The sequence below is a fragment of the Agelaius tricolor genome, unplaced genomic scaffold (genome assembly GCF_023055355.1).
Source record: "Agelaius tricolor isolate 1412-34295 unplaced genomic scaffold, bAgeTri1.0.p SCAF_10, whole genome shotgun sequence".
Lineage (NCBI taxonomy): Eukaryota > Metazoa > Chordata > Aves > Passeriformes > Icteridae > Agelaius > Agelaius tricolor.
The window spans coordinates 12186647-12210461 of NW_027269270.1; the positions used below are offsets into that span (position 1 = coordinate 12186647).

At 41.0% G+C, this 23815-nt stretch overlaps 1 protein-coding gene across 1 annotated transcript in view; it reads right to left on the reverse strand.

The window, feature by feature from the left end:
- The window catches only part of PPP1R1C (protein phosphatase 1 regulatory inhibitor subunit 1C), a 45169-nt gene that overhangs the window by 16757 nt on the left and 4597 nt on the right, over nt 1–23815 (reverse strand). Inside the window, 2 exon segments of the mRNA XM_071434802.1 lie at nt 6514–6574; nt 8371–8408. Coding sequence (XP_071290903.1) covers nt 6514–6574; nt 8371–8408 — 99 coding nt within the window.

Here is a 23815-nt window from a genome sequence, read left to right on the forward strand (position 1 = left end):
CTGCTCAATGCACAGTGGTGCCTTTCATGTTGTACAAATTCACTATTAACCTTGAGCTTGCCTGTAGTCATTCTGTCTTTTGAAAGCTTTGCCTTTTGGGGGTGGGGATTTTTATATATGAAATTTGACTACATGGAGAGGAGCCATCAATAGACAAAGAGGGGCTGTAGAAATATGCAGTTAGGTACAAAGGCAGGGAAGGCTTTTCTTTTTGAGGGCAAATTAAATGAGACAGCAGCCCACATACTGTGGGGACTTTTTAGAAATGCACTACTTAGAGAGGTACCTCTGTATGTACATAATGCATCTACCTCCAGAACACCCCAAGAGAGCCTGAGCAAGCTCCCCCAGTGCCCCCAGCCATGGCCCCTGGCAGTGCTGCAGGAGGAACATGTTCTCCCCACTGAGAGAACCTCAGAGCCAAGGGGAGTGGGGCCCTGACAGATGCACTTGTGCTCACTGTGTGCACAGTCCAGCCCTGCCTGTCTGGGAGATGTCAAACACTGAACAGGAGCAGCAATGTGTAACCTAGGTCTTCATTCTGCCATCTTGCTTGGGATCAAATTCCGGATTTACAATGCTTTAGATGAAACAGAGGGGCAATTATTATTTATTACAGTAGGGCTGGCTGCAGTCACTGTCTGCCATGTGGCTTGGTTGTTAACCTCCAGCATAGAACATACAGCAAGGAAATAAAATTTAATACCCTGTCAAATGGCTGACTTCATAAGAATCTTACATGTTCTCCTATAAAAATATTATCTTTTCTTCAAAAGCTGCTTCAATTCAGAACACAACACTGCCAAAATCCTTGTAATTTCACTATAAATACATCTTGTAAAAAAAAGGAACCAGAACAACACATGCTGCCCTTCCTGGGATTTCTATTTTACATTTTAAAACATGTACTATGTCTCCCATATTTTTGTTCTACAGTATTTTATGTTGTTAGCTCTTAAAAGGTTTTTAATGTTGTCTGTTACTGCTTAGAAACAGTATGATATTTACACTGCCCTGTATTTAATACAAAAATGCTTCATAACACTATTTTCAAGTTATAAATGCTGTTTCACAGCACTTTTAAAGATTATTTTCTATCATAAAAATAAAGCTATACCTTTAGAAGGAGGCCCCTTTAGCATTCATTGCGCAAGATTAGAAGGGGCTATCAGATATGTGGATTTCACACTGAGCCAGATGTGGCCAGCAGAAACACCCCCCCAGAATTTGGGTCTGTGTTGGACCACACATGGTAATTTAGGGACTGACATTAGTGCTCAACACAGCCCTTTCTTCTTCACTCCAGGTAAGAGTGGCTGTAACACAAACATCCCAGTTTTACTCTGGAACAGATGTCAAGCTTAGTCTCCTCTGGACACCTTGGTCTCTCTATAGGTGCTGCAGTATTTATTGCAGCCAAGGCCAGAGCCATTTTGAAGCAGGAGCTGCCAGCTGTGTGAAATGAAATGTATTCAAAGCTGCCAACAGTAAGAAATTAAATTCAGACTACAGCAGTGTCTGCCAACGTGTTGGGCAGTACCATAGCAGTGGCAGCCAGCTGAACTTGAGATGGCAGCAATCTGATGTATCCCTGTCACCAACTCAGTGATTCACTAATTAATTTAACTTTTTTTTTCCCCCTTAATTATATCTACTGTCGTCATCCTACTGTTCAAGTCTGAGGAAGGAGAGAGGAGGGTAGAGAGAGGAGGAAAGAGACCAGATACTAGAAGGTACCATCTTGGTAAAGAAAGCCAGGAAATTCATTCAAGGCCATTCTGCGTCAAGTGGTGTGGTTGTATCGAGGGGCACTGACTAAGATGGGGATGAGAACAGCATATAAATGATGAGAACAAGCAGTTTGGGGAACAAAGCTGCACCTCTTGTGACCAAGTTAGGGACAAGGAAAAAACACAATGATACAATACCGAAGCATAAATCTTCTATTCCCAGTTCTTCAGCAGGTCCAGACAGTTGTGGGCCTTCCACCCAGGAAATGAAGTGCATTGATGGCATTTTGTCACATCACAACACATGAACAAACCAGAGCAGTGCACATGAAAACAAGGCAGAGTTTAGCCTTCTGTTACCCAAGAAACAACTTACTGAGACAGATTTTCTACTTAAAAGGAATGTGGTGAAGAGCTGGTACTACCAGGCTAAAGAACAGATGTTTCTCCTGAGACATGACAGCTCTGCTAAGGCGTTAGGGGAAAGAATCAGCCTCAGGAATTGCTCCAGCCACTGGAATTAACCTGGTTTTGTGCAGTAGTCCTTGCCCCCTGCCCAGCAGTTATCACAGACATTTAGCCTACTGGAAAAGGAAGGAGGTCCAAAATACCACTCAGCACTGAGAGGATAATGGAAAACCATCTCCATCTCCTGTTCTGGCCACATGACTGATGTGCAGCACAATCATCTTTGAAAAAGGATCATCATTGGAGAGATTGGAAAAATGTAATAGGCTGAATCAAAGTGACTCACCCACAGAAGAAAAGTTTGACTGGGCACCAGCTCAATTTGTGAGTCCGGCCTTGATGTTTAGAAGACTGTGTAAGATGCTGATGTTAAGGCTAACATTAATTTCCTAAAAATTAAATTTAAACCCATGTATGAAGCAGAAGCAAAAAAAGACATGGTATTTTTCTTTCTAGAATAGTGGGAATGTTCTTACACTGCTGTGTTTAGTTAACACAAGAAGCTCTTTGCAGAGTTTGCCATGTAAAAAGGTAGCCTGTAAATTGATACAAGTTTTTGTAGTGACTGCTAAAATCTTAGAAACCTCATTCCTGTGCCTCTTGAAGTAAATTTAGGCTGAGATTTTTGTTCCACAATGATTCTCATGGGCTCCAAACTCAGTGCTTACCATACTAACAATAATCTTGAATGTCTCCAGACTCTACCCATGTTCGTGTTAACCTTCAGTCACAAAGTAATGAGATGCATCAGACATTGTCAGGCTGGCCTAAGGGGTTACAAATTTGGATGAGGGCCACACACTGTACTAATTGCTTCTAATAAATTACATATTTCAGGAGGGACATCATGATTTTAATCATTTATTCTGCATGTTGTTTCCTTTGGAGAGAAGAACAAGCAGACACTAAACAAGCAGAGCATCTGAAATTCATGGCAGAAGCTAGAAAGAGCTCATTTAATATCAACCATCATTGTAAATACTAGAATTATGCATGTATCAAATCCCTGGGTCTGAACACTTTGGGAAAAGCCAGTGAGTTCTGGTTATTTTAATGACTCAAACCAAAATAATGTCTTTGAATGTTCCTTAGATTTATAACAGCTCTGATTTAATCCCATTTCAAATCTTGTAGCTGGGGCCTAGCTCAGGAAAAGGCCTTTGTTTTTATGCAAAGAAAAATACATTAGGAGGGGAATTTAAAGCATTTATTTCCCAAAAGGCTGAGAGGGAAAACAGTAAAATGTATCTCTTACTTGTGTGGGGAATGACTTTAATTATGATTTGATGTCTCCTCATTGCAAAGGTGGTCCAGTGAACACAGACAGCTATAGTAACTTTCTTTAAAGCCTGCTGAAATTAGCAGGATCTAAACAGCCTCTTGCTGAGTGAACTAAGGTGAGTGAAGTTTTCCTATTTCCCTGCCCTCTAGCACATCCAGGCTAGTAGACTCACTGCTAATGAAATCCTCAAATCACTTGGGAACGTGCACTTCCTTCACAGGGGGAGACCTTGATGGTGTTTAAATAGCCACTAGTATTAATAGCAATAGCTGGGAGATAATGTGGGGATTTGGGACCTCTAGGGAGCAATGCAGGTTTGGGAACAGCTCAGGCTGTCTTCTGTCAGTCTTTGTAAACCTTGCTTCCTGCCACTGCTGTCTGCATTTCCTTCCAAGGATGAGCCGAGCTACCAAAACAAACATGACTACCTGGGTGAAAGGAAACCTGCCTGAGCACGAAGCACGCCCTGGCATGGAAAGCTGCAGCTCTGAGACTCAAATGTGCTCTTCTGATTTTCCAGGGGTAATGAGACACCAAGGAAGCACCTTCGCCTGGGGCGAGTGCAATCCTGCACTTCTGCCTTGGCAATCTAAGATGCTTTCACTTGGTCCCTCTCTATCTGGAAGGGTTAACATCCCATTTTAGACTTCTCTGGCAAGCGTGAGGGTAAAAAATGAGCCTCCAGTAAGACTTCCAGGGGCTCCTCTAGCCCACCAAGCAGAATGATGAAGACAGCTCTAAGGATGCTGTTTGTGCTTTGATAGATGGATGGACCTTTGTGCTAAAACAACTGGACATCTACTTTGGAAAAGGATCAAAGGATTCTTCTTGGTTTTGTCATACAAAAGATGAACAAGAAGCAGATTAGTAAATAGGAAAAAAAAGCCTTACACATTGAGAACTGACTGGAAAAGATTGCCCAAGGCAAAAGTGGTGACTATTCAAATTGAAAAACATTCCTGTGGTTGTTTTTATGGTATTTTTCATAGGGAGGTTCAAGCCAACCTTCACACTTGAAGAAGAAGACCTTAAAGGATGAGAAAATTTTAAGTTAAGGCATAAAAGCACATGAGTAACAGAAGAAAAACTGACATAAAGAGGGGAATTATAGGTGATGAATGCTCAGTTAAGATTGCTGCTTAACACAGAAAAAAACTATGAAAAGACAAGAGCTGAATCACAACATACAGAAAATAGAATGGATTCGATGCAATCTTCAGACACTGACTTTTGCAACATTGCATGCTACATACCAGCATGGAATTCAACATGGAATTCAACACTAGTGAGGCACGTTAGGAAAGAAATATCTATGAAAGCAAAATGGAAAACCTCTTTGATATCCATTAGGTTTGGTAATATAACACTAAGAAGTACACCATGCCCAGCTGTTATCTGGTTGGCTGGCTGAGTCCCTCTCCAGATTACTACTTCAATCAATAGCTCTCACATTGATTTTTCCAGCACATTGTATTCCAGTAAAAAGAGCAATGCTCTGAGATGAGTCAGCTATTTGCTCTGTCTGTAGGAACTCTGGTGTGTTTTTGTTTAGGAAAATAAAAGCAGGAGCCAAAGTACACAGAGATATACAGTAATAAGAACCTGCCTGTTGCACCAGGTTTGCTACAGCTTGCTGCAGCAGCCACAGCCCAGCCTGGAGCTAGAGGAAGCTTTTGTAATTATAAAACTGAAATATTTGGGGATTGTCTTAGACAGATAATAATGTTGAGTTTTAGTTTAATAAGTGCAATGGCAGAAGGAAAAAATATGCCCCCCTAAATACCAAAGAATAGAATCACAGACTCATAGAATGGTTTGGGTTGGAAAAGACAAAAAAGATCACCTCATTCTAGCCCCCCTTCCATGGACAGGGCCACTGCCCACTAGACCAGGTTTCCCAGAGGCCCAACCAGCCTGGCCTTGGACACTTCCAGGGATGCTAAGGCATGCAGTTCTTGAGAGGAGCCATGAGGACCTGTTTTACACTGCACTTCATTTGCACAGTATTTAGTTTAGACTTGTACAGCAAAATAATGCAGCAGTGAGATCAATAGGTATTGCTATCCATGCAAAGCATTTTCCTTCCAGAAAAAACATTGAAATTGGACGTCATAAGATTATTTCTAATATCCAGCACACGGACTTCAGCCTATTTTGGCAAACAGAGTCTTGTGTGGCAGATGGGTGATATTTTATATGAGGACAAGTACTAGAGAACTGCAGCTACAGAATGAGATGCATAGAACTGGCTGATATGGTAGATTGCCTCATGACAGCAGCAGTATTTCACACAACTAATCAGATATCCCAGGTAATAAACTGTGTTAAGCAGACAAATGGAAATTTACATATTCATTATCTATCAAGAGACCTGGCAGGATGGCCTTTAGACTGCAGTCTGATAATAATCCAGCTCTGACAAGTGTCAGTCAGAAGGGCTGGTGAATCACCATCAAGTCAAATTCTGTTCAGAACTACATAAGAAGCAAGGCCTAAATGTAGCTATTTTGATTCCAGGTGATATTCCTGCTGCTCTTGAACATATTCCTAAAAAGCATGTTATCCCTCAAAACTTTTATCAAGACTACTAATTTTTCCTTATTTTCCAAGAAAGTCTTCACACACCCTACTGTCACATACCCAGACCACGGTTCCGGTTGTTCTCCTTTTCACAGCTGCCTGGAAATGAGAGGCAGAATATGGGGGAGTGGTTTCAAATAAGAAACAGAGAACTCTTTGGCACCAATACAATTTACATATTCAAGAAGCTCTGTTCATAGCTAGGCATTGAATTATCTGTTCTAGCTAACTAATCAAACCATAAAAACTTTTTTTTCCCCCAACAAATAAATTTGCAACTGCAGCAAGATTCAGTGCTGAGGATGGAGGGATGGTCAGCCCCGGGCAGGTGGGCAGTGAGAGCAGAGTGTGAGGGCAGTGATGGCCGGGCAGGGCCCTGTGGCACTGCTCTGGTCCCGCTGTCCCCCCACCAGAGGAGCCCCCGAGGCAGGGCTGGGCAGGAGCTGACAGTACCTTTGAGGGCAGGAGGGGTGAAGACGCTCTGCTTCCTCTGCTTGGGAGAGGCACTCTGCGACTGCAGGGACAGACAGAGAGGGCAGTGAGACACGGCACAGACAGAGCTTTCTGCTCCTGGCAGCTCCCTGGGCACCCGCCTGGGTGCCCACCACAGAGCCTCTGAGGAAAACATTCCGTGTACAACTGAATGCAGCTCCCGGGCTGCCATGTATACAGGATAAATAAGACAAAAACATCTGTTTAATGGACAGCTCCATTTATGACTCCCAGGTAAAACAGACCCAATACTACTGAAAATTACTCTTCACTCTATACAAACATTGTTAAACATAAAATTAGGATAGCCTGTGCTTTTAACAGCCTGTGCAATTGATTCTCATAATGCAAATGAATGTCTATGTATATTAAAATAGTTGCAAGGTTTACATTAGCCAACATTTCAATTACAGTGTAATCAGTGATTATGTGCATGTGTAAGATACTACTGAAATGTTACTATATACATTTTAATATAAATTAGTGGAAAATCCCTTCCCCTGTACCTTTTCAATGTGTTCTATTAAACTCAAGATAATAATTTCAGCAGCCAATCACTCAGCATTTAACTGAGCCTCATTTGAGTGTTGTATTTAGTTACTCTTTGTGGCCCCAAAATCACATCTGTGCACAAAAGATAAATTATTCCAAAATAATGGAAGTAAAATTCACATAAAGTAATAATAGTATTATTATATTATACCAATACACATAGAGTAATAATAGTATTACTACATTATATCAGTGTTTAGGTAGCAAAAACTAACTGGAGTATATTCAGTGCTAAAGCAGAGCAGCTTTTGCAAATTGAAAGCAGCTAAATTGGTGTCAATATTATACCAACATGCATTATGTCTACATAAAAAGGACAAGAAAACCTCATACAGTACACCCTCAGCTAGCTTTGGAAGACATAAGCACCACATTACACTCCTAACCAAAAGGTTAAGGAAAAATTGTGTGTAACCAAGCATTTTCCCCTCCTCATTTTATCAATTTCTAGTTGTAGCAATGTTGTTGCCTTAGCCCAAACATTTGCTAAAAATGCCTAATATATACACCATGAATTTTAATCAGATCTATTTCTCCATGGAACATTTGAAACACGTTTCACACAAGTAGGGCTAATCCTATTATCTTAGCTTATCACAGTGGATAGAATGATAACATTTATAAATAAAATATTTTCTTCTTTGGAAAGAGAAAGCTATTTATAAACACTATGGGATAGCTTGGTGAACCTCATGCCAGTAAATCTTTATATGTTTGTATTGGAGTTCAAATTTGAACCAATCAATACCTCCTGCTGCTATTTAAGGTGCTGCCCGCTGCTCTGAGCAGTGGGTGAAGGAGAAAGAGATCAGGGAATTGGAGGAACCATGCAAGGGGAGGTTAGAAAATGAGGTCAGAGGAGCCAGCTTTCAACTCTTGTGCAGACAACATGACTGCACTGCCTGCTGTAGGCATGACAAGTGATGGAGAGAGTGGAGAGGTGTTTGTGCCCAGCACTGAGCTGCAGATCCACAGCAACGCTTGGGTGGGGTGAGCTGGCAGGGCTGCCTTGGCTTTGCTGTGCTTTGACAGGGCATGGCAGCAAGGAGAGGGGAAGCTTGCCTCTACCAGAGCCCTGTACAGGGAGCTGGCAGAACACACAATACAGCTTTACACAGCCCTGCTTTGAAAATTATGTGTTACTGCAGGAGGCGTGACAATGTAAATAAAAGTATCCATTGGGGTGAACCAGTGAGTTTCCAAGAGTTTTTATCAATAGAACTATTTTAGCCATAAGTATGTTTCAAACAAAGTAAAATCACTTACCTCTGCCTGTGAGATGTTTGTTCTCTTCTCGTCTTTTTCTAGAGAAAGACACATGAAAAGAGAAAAGTTAGTACAGAAGCATTTCTCAGGGCTAACATTTGTAACTCTGCCATGAACCTACAGCACTGCTGTAAATAAGAAATTGACCTTCTAATTTACAGCTTTTCTTTCTCATTTGTGTGTCTCAGAAAGCCAGAGGCCCTGATTAGCATTTAGACATAAGCACTGCATGTGAAGCACTTAACTCCCATTTTTGTCTGTGAATAACAGTGAGCAATGGAGTTCCTTCAGCAGCAGGTCCTTTGTCCTGGCTGGCAGCAGGGCTCTGCAACTGGGGCTGTCAGGGTGCAGGCTGCTTTGCCCAGGGACTGAGCTTTCTTCTACGGTTGGCAAATGGTGTGAAGCAAACTCACAAAGGGTTCTACTGCACTCAAATAATAACAAGAACCTCACCTCAGATAAGTTATCAATATACTAATGCTGGTACTGAAAAGTGCCTTGCAGTAATATGTAAAATTAACAAAACAAAGCTTAACAAAGAGTGGTCTTTCACCTTAAAAAATTTATGACATTACCAGACTGAAACTTCTCCTGAAACATTTTACTTTTGTTGCCTTAATTTGCTTTAGACTATATGTATGGAAGAATTGGCAGAACTTGAGATTTCTATTAAAAATAAGTGCCTGTGAGAATCTGTATGAACAGCTAAGATTGTATGACACAGAGGAGGCTCAAGGTTCTTCCTAACCATGGCATGTAACCAGTTTTTGTATGAGCTAAATTATTTTGCTGCTGTTGTCTTCATGTGGTTAATGGCCAGAAAGTATCTGTCTTCTGCTGATGATTTCGCAAATATTTGGCAAAGATCATGCAGGATATTTGGTACACAGTAGTTTGGAGTCCTAAAATAAAATGTCATTAAAAATGTCATTAAAAACATAGACATCAATCTCTCACTGTTGCAATGGGCCTTCTAAAATTTTCCACTGGCAGATATCTGTGTAATTTTCACTGAGGTGGGACAGACCTGTAACCACTGGTCTGAGCAAAGAATTAGGCCTAGGCAATATCATTTCATCTGTCTTATTCTCTAGATATTGGCCTCTTGGGGTGTGCTGTGTATGAGGGGACAAGCCAGTCCATGCAGCTGGATCAATCACATTTTCTATTGCATTCTTTACCATTGTCTTTGTGCATCTTGCAAACATTAATTGATTTACCAGATTTTTCAATATAAGTATTTCCCATTATCTCTTTCTGAAAGATATTCAAATCACTCATACTCAGGGTTAAAAAGTGTAGTTGAAAACAGGCCTGATTACTAAAGCATGATCCCACAGATACAGAATTAGACAAGACAATCAGGAGTTTCCTGCCATTGACATTTGCGTGAACTTTGGCAAGGTCACTGGTCTCCTCCTGGACTTCCCTACCTGCAAATAAGTATAGCAATGTCTATTTCAGTATAGAAGTGTGTATTCCAGCCCATAAAACACTTCGGGGTATGAAGCCAGGCTGGTTAAATGGATGATTATTTATGTGCTTGAAGCCTTTCTTATTGGTTGCATACCAACACATCAATTAGTCAACATTAAACTTTTTTTATAATTCAGGATACTGGATTCAGCTTAAATGCGGAAATTTGAATAAATCAGGGACTTTCAGCAAAGAACAATGAAGAGTAAGTTATGTCCCATTCCTTCCTGAAAATCTAAATTTGCCCAGATTAAAAATATATTTTGTGAACCCAATCTGATGCTTGCATAAGGAACAAAAACTGACATCAGTAGCTTTGTTGTGTTTCAGGTTTTGATCCTGAGAATGTGCACAACTCCAACCCTTTGGGCTCACACATTTGGTGTTCTGAGTGATGTGACATTAAAATTGTCAGAACTGCCACATTTACAGCCTTTCTCTTCACCCAGCAGCCTTTATATGACAGGCAACTTTGGGAATAAGGACTCGTCTGTATGGAGTTACAGAAACCATTCATATCCACACAGCAAATAGTGCCAATGGGAAGCATCAGACAATGTGGACATTTAAGAACAACCTGTAAAATCACATAAACAAACAATTTTCCAAATCAGTAAACAGAAACTGGAAAGTAACTTGTGGGACTGAAAGATACAAACTGCAGGCAGGAGCCATGAAGTGTTTCAGGTCAGTTGTGAGATGAAGGGAAAGGTACAGCTGGCTGGAGATGAAGTTTGGGCAAGGATACATTCTGGCATGAGTTTCTTTTTGAGGACAGAAGGAGGATCACATGCTAATTTTTGACAGGTATTTTGATGGATAAGACTCAATCAAGAATATAGATTTTTAAGGAGAGGTGACAAGGAATGGGAACAAGGGAAGCCTAAATCCCAGAATGCCATGGACCGAGGCAGAGAGGATAAAACAAACAAACCCTCTATGTAGAGAGGACGAGGAGGAGAAGAAAGGCAAGGGGAACATGGAATGAAGATAGAAGATCTTGTGAGTAACTGAAGTAGTGCTAAGAGATGGGGACATTGTACCAACAGTAAAAGGGGAAATTTAGGGGTGACAGAGAGTGGAGCTGGAGTGCAGTGTGGGCTGGTGCTCAGTCAGGAGTTCTCTGCCTGGCCATAAACTTGGAGGCATCTTGGTCTGACTGAAAGATTACATTAATAATTGGGTGAACAGTCTTCCTTGGACAAAGAGGCATTTTCCAGTGTAACTTATAATGCTTTCTAAAGTTACCTTATAGCACAGTTTAAATTAGTTAATGAAAGCATGTTTTTACAGCAGCCTGACATGGCACATCCCCCAGCCCAGCTGATCTAAGAGCTGAGCTCCCCCAGAGGTGCCCTCATCTGAAGTCAGAGAAGAGCCCAGAGGAAGGAGGCTGATAGCAGCTGGAATGGAATCTGCTTGGTGGTGCAGATCCCTCCCTCCACAGACCTGCCCTGCTGTGCAAACATCGTGTCTGTGCTGGGGGAAGCTTTGTGGTCCTTTTAGAGTGAGATCAAAATTCACCTGCCTTGCTGCTCCCCCTGGACAATGTTAATGCACTCAGAGCAGCCAAGCAGGGTGAGAGGTGACCTGTTTTAAAGGAGCTGCCCTCTGATGTCACCCATGGGCTCTGCAGAGGTCTCATCCAGCAAAGGCTTATCTCATCCAGCTAAGTACCCTGCTTGCTTTCCCCTCAGCAAGAGCCAATAAAAGCCTTTTCTGGGGGTTTCAGTCAGGCACTGGAGAAACAGAACAGGTCAGAGGGGCCAGTTTTTACACAAAAGAAACTCAGTAAGAAGCTGGTATAATTGTTGGAGAAAGCTTCTTGTAGAAAGTTTGGAATTTTCCTTGGGAAAACATAGCTGAGCAGATAAAAATCACAGAGGGCTGATAGATTTGGACTCAGGCAATTTTAGAAACTAAAACCAGAAAATAATCCTTCATTCTGCTGCCACTTAGAAAAGATGAAGAAAAAGATGAAATTTTCTAAAAATTATCTTTCAGTCCTTTCACATTTCAATTTTTCCATCAGTAAAAGAAAATAAATATTTTTTGATCTTTCACTTTACCTCACTGGTGTTTGACCACCACAATCTGTATCAGTCATTGGTATTTGTAAAACAAGCTCTCTGAATTCTGATTTAGAAACTGACCAACATAATACTTGTTTTTTCTGCTATCACAACCACTTTTCCTTTCTTCTAGAAGACATAACAAGATCAAACAGTATTTAATGTTTTCTTTTTGCCAGACTCCTAACTACATATTGCCACATCAGCTAGCTTCTCATCACTTTTTACTAAACCACTGAGGTAGGAAAAGGAAAAAATTCAGGAAAGACCACCATACAACTGCTTACATAGCTAATTGTTTGATTTTCACTTGCTGTTTTTTATTTGCCAGTGTTTATCAGCAAGAACTTGACTACAGGTTTAGATGTCATTACATTTAATTACAAAGAACTATCCTGGTAAGCCCTCCTGGAGTGAGTATGTGTTTCTGACAATATTCCCACTGCAGAGCAGCTCATTAGCTCCCGAGTGCAGCTGCTGGGGCAGGCGGGGCTGGAGCTCTGCTCCCCTCCTCGCTCAATGCTGACAGGAGAGAGCTGCTGCTGCTGCTGCTGCTGCATCCGCTCACTCATCAGCATCCAAATGACTGCCTGCCCCTTCAGGGAGCACTAATAACAAGATTTGTATAGCAAGCATTAATGAAAACATAGGGCAGAGAGGAATTTGCCATACACAGAGGCATTTGCCTGCCTATCTGCCCTGTCAGTGGCTTGCAGCTCAGCTGTGTAGCTTGGGGAAGGTCCCACACTGTGCTGACAGTGCTGTCACCAAGGGACCTCTTGTCCCTCTGTCCCAGAGATCATAGCACAGCTTTTCCCAGCTAGCTCCTGTCTGTAACCAGCCCTTTGTGCTTCATTAAAATACTGCAGGCCAAATGAATCTGCTCTTTGGACATTTAATTTTTTTTTCCCGGGTAAATCAGTTTTCTAAATAACCTTGTATTTTCCACCTTCAATATTCAAGTAGCCATTACTAGTACTGAGAGTAGGGGCAGCAATCTCCTTTGTTAGACCAAATCCTTCCTCATGGTGCTCAAAGTCAGCCACTAAATGAAAAGAACAATCATTGTTTCCTCCTGATGCACACAGCAGCATCTGATCCAAACATCTCTGATCATACAGAATCTAAGAACCGACTTTAAGCTGCACAGCCATTAGAATATGAAATAAAACCACCTTTCACAAGCTTCACAGATCAAAATTTCTTTAAAACTTACATTCTGGTAAACATAATCTATTTTGGAAGAAGCTGGAGACATTACAAACCTCAAATGTGAATCTGAATGTATTTGTTTACATCACATGATTCTCAGAAAGGAATTATACTGCCTGATTCACCACCTTGTTATTCCAGCTTCATGCCAGACTCATGGAAATCAGTCTCATTTCACTGGCATGAAACTAGAATACAAGAGTGATGAATAAGGTCTGCAGCCTTACCACAGAGCAGTCATGAATTATTTCAACAAGCACAAAAGTCATCCTTCTCCTAAGCATTTTTGTTCCAAATTTTTCATTCTCCCTCCCTAAAATACATGATAAATATTAATATAAGATAAATTCTAAACATGTACCATAAATCAAATATAGCTTCTCAAAATATTTTGAAAGAGAATTAAAATTTGCTTATTTTCTCCCTTCTTAAAAATGGACTTACTTTTCTGCCTCTTGTCTTGGTGTTGCATTTCTGCCTGACATTGTGGCCTTCCAGTTGCTGCCAGCTCTGTTAAGGCTTTATTCTGATACTGTCCTGGCTTTGAATGACTGGACATAAAACAGGTTTTGTGGGAAAAGCTGTCATGAAAAGATTATTTCCATGCAGAATCTTCTTTTTCTGAAACACAATAGGCCCTGCCCTGCTCCATGAGAGAGGGTCAGGTGAGCAAGGCACTGGGAACAGAGCTCCTGATGTGAAGCCCTGGATATGGGGACAATTCCAGAGCTGGCAGGTCTTCCCAGAGAGATAATCAACCCAGGGAGAAACAGGCATGAAATAAACATTCTGTTTGGCCAACTAATGTAAAGATTTGCTTTAATTCACAATATAAACAATGCTTGAAGATATTTTCTTCTAGTTGCTTTCTAAGCAGCACAAACTCCTCTTTGGTGAAGGAAATGGAGACAGCTTCCAAAGAATGACTGACTAAATAAGATTAACCAGGAGGAGGAAAGTACTTTATTTTTTTCTTTTGATCTCTCAGATGAGACATTTTCTTGACCAAACAAAATTCTCTGACTAAATTTCCAGGAGTGACTCTGAGCCAAAGTTTTCATGCAGTTTGCAGCTGACCAGTGTGGATTCCTGGCATCAGAGCTGGGAGGAGCCTCTGGCAGGACCACAGGGGGTCACTGAGGGCAGGAGCTCTGGATCAGGGGTTGCCTCCACACTGCTTTGAAGCTCCCTAAAATTTACTCATCACAAAGAGTAACTGCTTATTTAACAGCAAAGTGTTTCTGTTTGCAGCAGGACAGAGCTGAGCTCAATCAGAAATCTGGGGTGTCTGCCATGGCCTGAGCCTTGGCAAAGAGGAGTTCATCAGTGCCTGCTTCTGTGGGTGGCAAGGAGAGCTGAGGGGTGTTACAGGCACAATGAGTCCCATGGGAGTTCAGCACATGCTCAGTGCAAATCCTGCACCTGCAAAGCAAACTGGGCAAAGGGGAATGTTGGAGAGAAGTGAAAGAAAATCATTTTATCACTGACTTTATTAGCTCATAAGCAACAGCAAGTTTTGCCATCAACTTAAAAGTCAGTGCTTTATCTTACATATACAGCATGAACTGGTAAAAAAAAAAGAGAAAAGGCAAAATACTTTCTCATTTACTAAATAGTTCTAGGATTAGTGCAACTGGGAAGGAACTTCAGCTGTACATAAACTGCCTCCTAGTCAAAACTCTTGCTCATTTTCTAAACTAAGTAGTAAGAGTCATCTCAATATTCACTACAGCATTGAAGGGCCAGGTTAATACATTCAAATAAATAAAAATAAATGAGACAAACTGAAGAAAACTGCTGAGATTACTGATGTGAAATTTAAAATCCTTGGTCTATCAGGAAAGCTGTTGGTAAACTCAGGTCTCAAAATGAGTATTAAGTAAGACTTAAAAGATACATGATGGTCTACATGTGACCCTTTTATGCACAGCTACTTAGAATGATTAAAATCTCCCATTTAGATTGAAACACACATTAGAAAAAAAATCCCTTATTCTTGCAGCAAACAAATGTAAACCAGGATGATACGTATTTTCTGGCATGAACCAGAAGGGAACTGGACAGCCATCATTTCTGGGTGCCCCAAGCAGTGCTGGAAGGCCAAACTAAACCACAAGGAAACCTTAGAAAATTAGACTTTCACAGACATACAGAAAGAGGCAAAGGACAAATAAAAGACTGCAAAGTAGACCTGAATCACAAAATGTTGTCTCAAAGTTGTCCAGCTGTGTAGAAGGAGAACTCACCTCGTTGTGGGGTTACATTGGCATAGGGGCTATTCTGACAGGACAGACATCAATAAAGATTGCATCTTTGCTGTAGGGACCAAGGGCAGTCCACCTCCACTCTCACCTGGCCTGAAACCTGGCAGTGGGAGACAAGACTCACTTAAAGGAAATAGGAGAGTAGTGGAGATAAGAAAGGCTTTGGAGAGGTTAGAAGGCCAGAGCTGTCAAGAAGATGCTAGCAAATACTCAGAGAAACAGGTTCAAAGAGCAGAAACAGGAGTCTGCCATGAGTGTCCCCAAGTAAAACAAACTGCCAGATTGCTAAATTTCTTGTTAATGATTGCTACTGTTTAACCAAATGTACCTAATGCTCACACTCAAAAAACTTCTCAAGCAACTTGCAATTATTTTTGTACATTGATGAAGTCATAAAAATGTTACTAGTTTGTCAAAAGACTTAACAATGTCATGAATTACTTTCAAATATAGAAGGAAGTACCTTGAGCAGACACCTGCCCAGGGCTGTGAGTCCATCAGTAACACTGCACAGTGTTAGTAAAGTGCTGCTTTCCATCTGCTGGCTTGCTTCAGCTTCAGTCTGTGCTCAAATGACTGAGAAGCTGATCTAAATACAATACTGAGGCAAAGATCATGAAGTAAAATTCATTATTATCAGAAATATAGTGCTAACAAATCCCAGGATAAACTTTTAAACCATTTTCTAATAACTTGATGTGCAGGAATCAGTTGTGATGGAAAATGGCTCAGAAGTGACCTACCCATCGCAGTCTTTGTAGCAGTGTTACAGCTGCAAATGCCATCACTGTGAGTGGTTCCTTTCTTGGCTGGGAGCTGTAGGAATATTCTAAGCTCTAAAATAAAAACCAGCAGCAGCCAAAACCAAAGAAACCCCAGCCAAACATTTCTTACCATGCTATAGCTCATAAAACCATTTAAAATGTATCCTATCTGAAGGTGTTTGTACATTCTGGAAAGTGACATTTGCCATGGGAGAAGAAAACCTACAAAACAATAAAATTTTTCCTTAGCCAGTGATTATTATTGCTGTCTTAGCAATTTCCTTCCTTTTGGAATAATACCTCCAGGATTTCAGTAAGAATGCTTTGTAAAGCTAGTCCTGGCCAACTGCTTGTGGCTTGCTTGTGGTTAGAATGCACATGCAGAGAGTTCATCCCATACATGTATCATCTTACATGGGAATCAAGTCAGCTACTATTAATAGCTCTTCTTGGGGTTTAGGACCTTTTTTTTATTAAAAATAAAAGATGCAAATATCAGTTTTGTAAAGCCATTGCTGGGTTTTCCAGGCCTTCAAAGAATCAGCAAAGCCAGGTTCCATAATCTCATTCTTGCCTTAAGCACAACTAGGTGGGCTGGAACTGCCCAGGGCAATCATTGTTAGCTCAGAATAAGTCAGCTGTAGTTTCCAAAGGCATTTTTCAGAATTTCTACTAACCTTAATACATACCAGAGACAGAGGGGACAGTGGCTTCTGTTTTATACATCTCCATCTGTACTGTCACAGTCAGAAACACCTTGCTGTGATTCCTTTGGAAGGAGCCTCATGCTCCAATGGGATATGCTGCACACATTAAAGCCTGAGTCCCACACCAGCATTTCAGGGGGCTTGAAAGCACACCTCTTAACAATAACAGCCTGCTTGCTTTCTAATGTATCTCAAAAAGAGAAAAAACAGACAGTAAAAACCTAATATTGGTTAGGATCAAAATCTTCCTGGTCACAATTCTTCAAAGGAAAAACTTCTTTTCTCCCCTACCCCCATTCCTCTCCTCCCCCTACAAACTAGCACTTAGTAATACAAAGGTGTTGCTCTCAAACCAACCTGGCTTTTAGGTTAAATGGCTCCCTGACTGTTCAGCTGTCCTGCAGATCCTAACAAAAAGGGGAAAAGGCAGAACAAGTGCTTCAGCTGATGCCAGAGAAACTACTCTGGAGGTGGCCAAGGAAAGAGCAGAACAGGCTCATCCAAATCTTTGCTTTCTACCACCACCTGAGAACAGCTCTGGCAGGAACTCCAACAAGACTTGAAGGGAATGCTATCCCTCCATGTCACTGAGTGGTGCAGGCTCAGTGCAGGAATGTGAAGGTTATGGGGTGTCCAGGTCCCAGGATAAGCCAGACTGTAGGGTGCAATAGAGCTCACTGCTGCACTGAACTTTCACTCTGCCTTGCTCACATTCATTTTCTGTGTGATTTTGCTTGTCTTATCAGAATGAGGGACTTGGCCCCAGGTAAAAACCACAACCTTACAATGCACCTTCGTCTGCTTAACACTGCTGGCTCTGTTGGTGCAGTTTGGTTCCATAAGATGAATAATACCAAGACATCAATTCTCTGTGGGACACCTGCATGCTGGGTATCCCATGGAAGACATGAACAAAGAAGGAGCAGGTCACTGTGCTTCATTCTGCTACTCTGATAGTCTCTTGGTCCTCCAGTAAAGACATTTGAGAAAAAAATCAGAAGTGATTTTAGATACAGACACAGAAATCAGAAGTTTTGAAGGGGAGAAGGAGAAAACAGAGGTCCTTTCAATAGACATAAAGCTTAATTCTACCTCAGAACTGCTTTGGTTACTGTAAAAAGAGACTGGACTGGTCCATCAGATCTTGTTTCCACCAGCTGATGACACAGGCAGCTCAGGCTCTCAGGAAAGCAAAGCTAAGCTCTGCAGCTCCCTGCACTCTCACTGAGTTTCTGCAGCCTTCTGCAGTTGGCAAAGCCTTCCAGGACTGATAAGTTCCATTTGTTTAGTCTCTGCTAGCTTTAGGTCCAGATTCATTAAATTCCCACTTTTGATGTATTTTGAAGTGAAGTTTTAACTTCAGTTACACCGTATAAAGAGTTAAATTCTGTCTCTAAAAGCTCAATAAATGGGCTACCTTGATTGATGCTTTAAGTGCAACCCCTTCCCAATATTCTGAACATAATGAGGTTAGTGCTAAAAGCTGGATTCTCTCTCATCTATCTGCATTATCTATTTATTCCGCACACGTCACCATGGTAAATGAGGGCTGCATTAAGTACTAAATAGCAGAGGTCAGAAAAACCCTGTGTTGTATTCTTTTGCCTCAGCAAGGCTGAAACATCTATTAATGGATTTTGGTTGATTACCTGATGTGAACTAAAAAATACATTGAAAATATCAATATTAGCACATGATTGAAGTTTGATTTAAACATAATCTCAAAAAAACCTATCTTGATACTCTTATTTTATGAATTTTATCTTATAATGTTTACATACACTCAATTTCAAATATTCTCTGAATTTTTTTTCCATTAAATACCCCTCCCCCCCAAAAAAACCCCAGAATCTTTGCCACAGGTTAAACTAGACATATTTTGATCCAAAGTCTTTTTTTAAAATGCCATCAACACCCCAAACTGTATGCTCATGTAGTTGCATTTAATATAGCTTAAGTACTTTGACTATAAGAAGTAATTACACCTAGGCACTTTATTTTTTAACTAGAAAACCCACCACCTATTCCGAATTCTCAGCAAAACAAACTCTATGAGGTAAGTATCTGGCACAGTGCAAATCTGTGAAGAGCTCCTCCTTACAGAGAGCAAAATATTTAGCCTTATGAATGCAACAAAGTTAGAATCTGCCCAGCTGACTTCCTCAGCAGGCCAGACAGCCCTGCCCATGCCTATTCCCTCCCAGGGCACGGCTCTGTCGTGCTGTACTCACAGAGGTGATAACAAATGTAAACATTCCAAATGCTTATCAGCCCTGACCCTGAGTGATCAAGCAGCTGGAGAGCTGTAATGTGAAGCCATGTATATTAAAAATAATTTGCAAATAATCTCCTGGGGGGGAAGAAGGCTGTTTCTATGGTGCTTTTGTATAAGGAACAAGGAAAACAGATGAAGAGTACAAAGTTCAGCCTCTAAAAATACCACATTCACTCTCAGATAGTTCCATGGACATTGACCCTTCCAACACAAAACCAAGGGAGGCAGGGAGCAGAAGGAACAAGTGAAATCACGGCACACATTAGGAGTTTAGCTGCACTGGTAAATAAAAAAAATATTTCAATTCATTTCTTGGATATTCAAGGCTGGAACAAGAGTAATGGATTAATGCAATTCCATCCATACTGGGTGCAAGTAAAGCTTTGGAGTTTTAGCTTCATGCCCTCTCAGCTGCACCACTTCTCTGATGTAGGCACAAATCTGAGTCCTGGTTGAATATCCAACCTCTGTTTCCACCCTCCAGAGCTTTCCCAGGCAGTGTTTGCACCCTGGAATGCCCCATCTCACAGAGGGACAGTAGGCCCTGGTGGATGGGAATGGCTCATTCTTGTTTTGACTAAATTTACTCACTTCAGCCAACTAGGAGAACCTAGTTCATATGGGTCATGTCAAATGTACCTGTACAGTCAATCAGTAAACACTGAAAATGAAGGAAGCATGGATAAAAATAAACGTGAAAAAATCAGTAAAATAAGTGAATTTTGACCAGAACATGCACAGCAGCTTTTTGTTTTGACTGTCCCTGTGTAGCTGTCAGGCCCTTCACTGTTCACTGACTAAAAAGACAGCCCAGATTCTATTTGGCCTCTATATGAAATAGTACATGCTTCCCACTGTTTCACACTATATGGTTTGCACAACTGCTAAAATATTCACAGGGAATGTTTTTATTTGTGAATTACTGTGCTCAGGACCACAAAAAATTGTGAAAATCCAGCTGGCTGCTTTGTTGATAACCCTCAGTCCAGGCACAGCACTGCTCACTGCATCCCAAGCAAGTGATGTCTGCTGTCCAAGCCTGCTGTCCTTACTGCACTGCAGGGAGCATGACAGCTCTTTTGACAAGTGGTGATGGTGACATATAAAATCCTCATCCTCTCATGAAAATGGAGCATTTTCATGAAATGGAACGTTTTCATGAATGATGAAAAAATCCTTTTTTAAAATTCATTGTTTCTTTCTGGAGCCTGTGAGCTGTTCCTTCTGGGCTGAATAAAGAACAGCTCAAGCACAGGTTCTTGACACTTTTTTCTTTTTCTTTTTTTCAAGTCCTTGAGCTTTCCTTTTAGATTTCATGGAGTCTGTATTCACACTGCTTATGTGAGAGGAACTTTTGCTGTGCCTTGTCCCAGGGAATTCTGTGGGTCTGAACAGCAGAATAAATTCAGAGTAATCCAAATAAAAAAGCATGTGAGCATAGTGTATATAGGTAAGAAAAAGGGATGCTGTCTGCCACTGAACATTTGCAGTCACACGTCATCCTACAAACAGCAGGATATTTTCAAGCACAGACGTTTTTATCTCTGTTCTGGAGCCCCTATCACCTGTCAGGTCTCACACAATGTTTACTTTAAATATTTCATTGTTTGACTGTGTCAGATAGTCCCTTCCAGCACAGGCTGAATGCACAGGAAGGCCCTCACTGCCTTGACAAGGTGTGCCCAATCTCTGAACATCCTGGTGCCATCAGTAATGTACACTGGGCTGTACCAGCCCTCTGCTGTCAGGGGACAGAAATGTTTTCATTGCTTACTGAAATACCTCCACAGATTCCTGGACTGATATAAAAAGAGACAGAATACTTAAATGGCATATACATTTAGCATATAGAAAGACCAACTGGTTTGACCAAAAAAAGAAAATACAGCTAATGACAGTTTTTATTCATGTACTGCTTTTCTGACTGCTCTATCACCACATTAGAAGCCTAAATTTGCAATTGAAAACAGCTGCTATCTGGCTTACTCACTCTCTAGTTCTTGGACCAAAGTAAGCAGTGTGTCCTACCAGAATCTCAATAGCTTGAAAAACATATCAGTTTCCATGAACTCTGAGACCAAGAGTTTTCTGCTGAGATTTTTCTCCAAGAAAGTAGAGCAGAACTGCTTGACAATGCTCAGAAACACCTGCCTCCTACTAAGTACATCTTTCTTGAGCTCAGTTTATTTTGTCTTGGAAGAAAAAAAAAAAAGTGATCATTAGATCTAAACCCAAGCACATTCATTCACCTAGAAGCATGATCCAACTAATATTAGTCACAAACCTTAATGCTGGGCAAAGTGACTCACATTAATCCCATCAAGAATGTGCTGCTGGTACAGTTTGCATCAGCAGAAAAGCACATCTGTCTGTGGTAATGAGATTTATTGTGCAGGCAAAGTCCAGGAGTGTCTAAAACCAATTTAGCAATAAAACCTCAACTACTTTGTGTTGTCATGGAATTGACAAAGGTGTAAGGACAGATTTTCCTCCACCACTCACCTGGCTGTGTTGTTTGCTGCTGCACTAAATACTGAGACTGCCCATGAGGCATCTCAGCAGAGCTCTGGGGAAGTGACAGTAAGCTGAAAGGCATGGATCCTTTCTGGATAACCAAAAATCAGCTAGGAATGAGAAAGCAAAACTGCTAATGCCCAGACACAAGCTGTGAGCACCTTCCTTGTTCAGAGACAGGTACAGATTGCTTTTCTTCAAGTTATGAGTCCCAGCATTCAGGAAGCTCAGATGTACTGTGTTATACTGGGAAGGTATGCTTTATATTGCTTTTGCAGTGATAATATACTCTTACTGCTTTGAAATGAGGCTTGCAAAGCCCAAAAAGGCAGCTGTATTTCTAAACACACAGTAACATTTACATTACAAGCAAGGATGTCAAAACAGGCAACAAAGCAGAAAGGGGAGTTGAAAACAGCAAATAGACAGAAAATTTAGATACACAGAAGTTTATCCTAATGTTTACCCATATTCCAATGCTTCAAGAAGACTGAACACTTTGACATAAGCTGAAGAGCCCTTGCCAGCCAGACTGTTTGATGTTGTGTTGGCTCTGTGACAAAGCCAGTCTGTGCAGGAATGCTGGCATTGTTTTCTGATCAAAGGGAGCCCTAATGGCATTAAACCTGGGTTGTGGTCTGATGTGCTTTATTCCCTCAGCCATCAGTTCTCTACTCTGCCACCAGCTTTTTCTTGAGCTGTTGCATTATGATATTCTGCTGTTTTAAAGCATTCTCAGATGTTTATTTCAGCTAATAAGAATTGATATTCCCATATTTTCTGCTATGCTGGGCATGGAGACAGGAGGTTGTGCATACACAGAAAAGGCTGCTTGTGATGGTGATACTCAGTTTCTGTTGACTCCAAGGATATTGCAAGGGGAAAGGGAAGCAGGAGAGCTTTAACAATTTTTGGATTAAACACTTGTGTAGGTAGTAGTTAAGTATGTCTTTAAAATTAAGCATGTACTTATGCTCCTTTTCAAAAAGGCAGGTGTAGAGAAACTGTGGCTATAGCAGGATGTGAGTGGGTTACCCCAGTAACCCGTGCACCACCCTCACAGGATGAGATGCTGCCCATTTGTGCAGCTGTCTCACTTTATACTTGTCTTTGCCTTCACAGATAGCAAAAGGGTCTTATAATTTCAAATAAAAGTAAACTGGTTTGCTATTACAAAATCCAACATCAGATGCTCAGAAAATACAGCTCCACTGATGGCAACTGAAGCACAATAGATTCAAGTGTCTTCATAACTCAAGTCTCAGTATGCTAGTGCTAGTTTCTCTGCTCAAATGTGACACAACCCATCTAAGAGCACTTTACATAGAACCTGAAGGTAGAGTTAAGTGTTTCTTCATTGCTCTGCTGCTTCCCAAGTTCATCTTGCCCACTGCAATCACTGTTGCTGCTGCAACTCAAATTTCACTTTTGTTGACTGTGATTGCACTTAAACATGGTGCCAACCAGAGTGAGCATGAGGGAATGTGAGAGCCAATGTTGCTACAGGCTGCATATCAGCTCCTGTAGTCACATTTATCACCTGACTTTAAAACATTCAGTGTGCTCTAACACTGCCTCCTTGAAAGTCAAGCAGACTCTTATAGTTTTTGAGCAGCTGTCATTGGTTTAAAATGACTTAGCTGAGTAGATATTCCATCTTCACTTTATAGCACAATTAACCTGAGCTAAGTAGGTGAAGACATATCCCTACCAAAGCTGCAACAGGCATCAGGGATGGATGAAAAGACTTAATAGAAAACAACTTTTAGATCTTTTACAGAAGAACTCAAGCTGAATTTATTATGAAGTTCTTAAATGTCCAAACACATTTTATTGCCTTCTGGTTTCCAGATGGGTGTGCATCCAGAGCACCAGAATACCACAAATATGCTACTTTTTTTTTTCCAGCTGCAATCAGAAGCAGCTGTAACAGAAGGCTATAGAAAAGTCTGATTCTTAGAGTATGCCTGTCTCCGGTTTTCAAAAAATGAGAAGTTTAGATAATTTGAGTAAACTTTGTACGGACATCCAATTATTTAGGATTGTATTAGGATGCCCGTTTCAGACTCTTAGGATGCCCATTTCAGACTCTAGGTCCTTGCTCCAAATGAAGGAAGTGGAATACTCCAGTGGGTAAAATTCAAGGGACAGGACTCTTGTT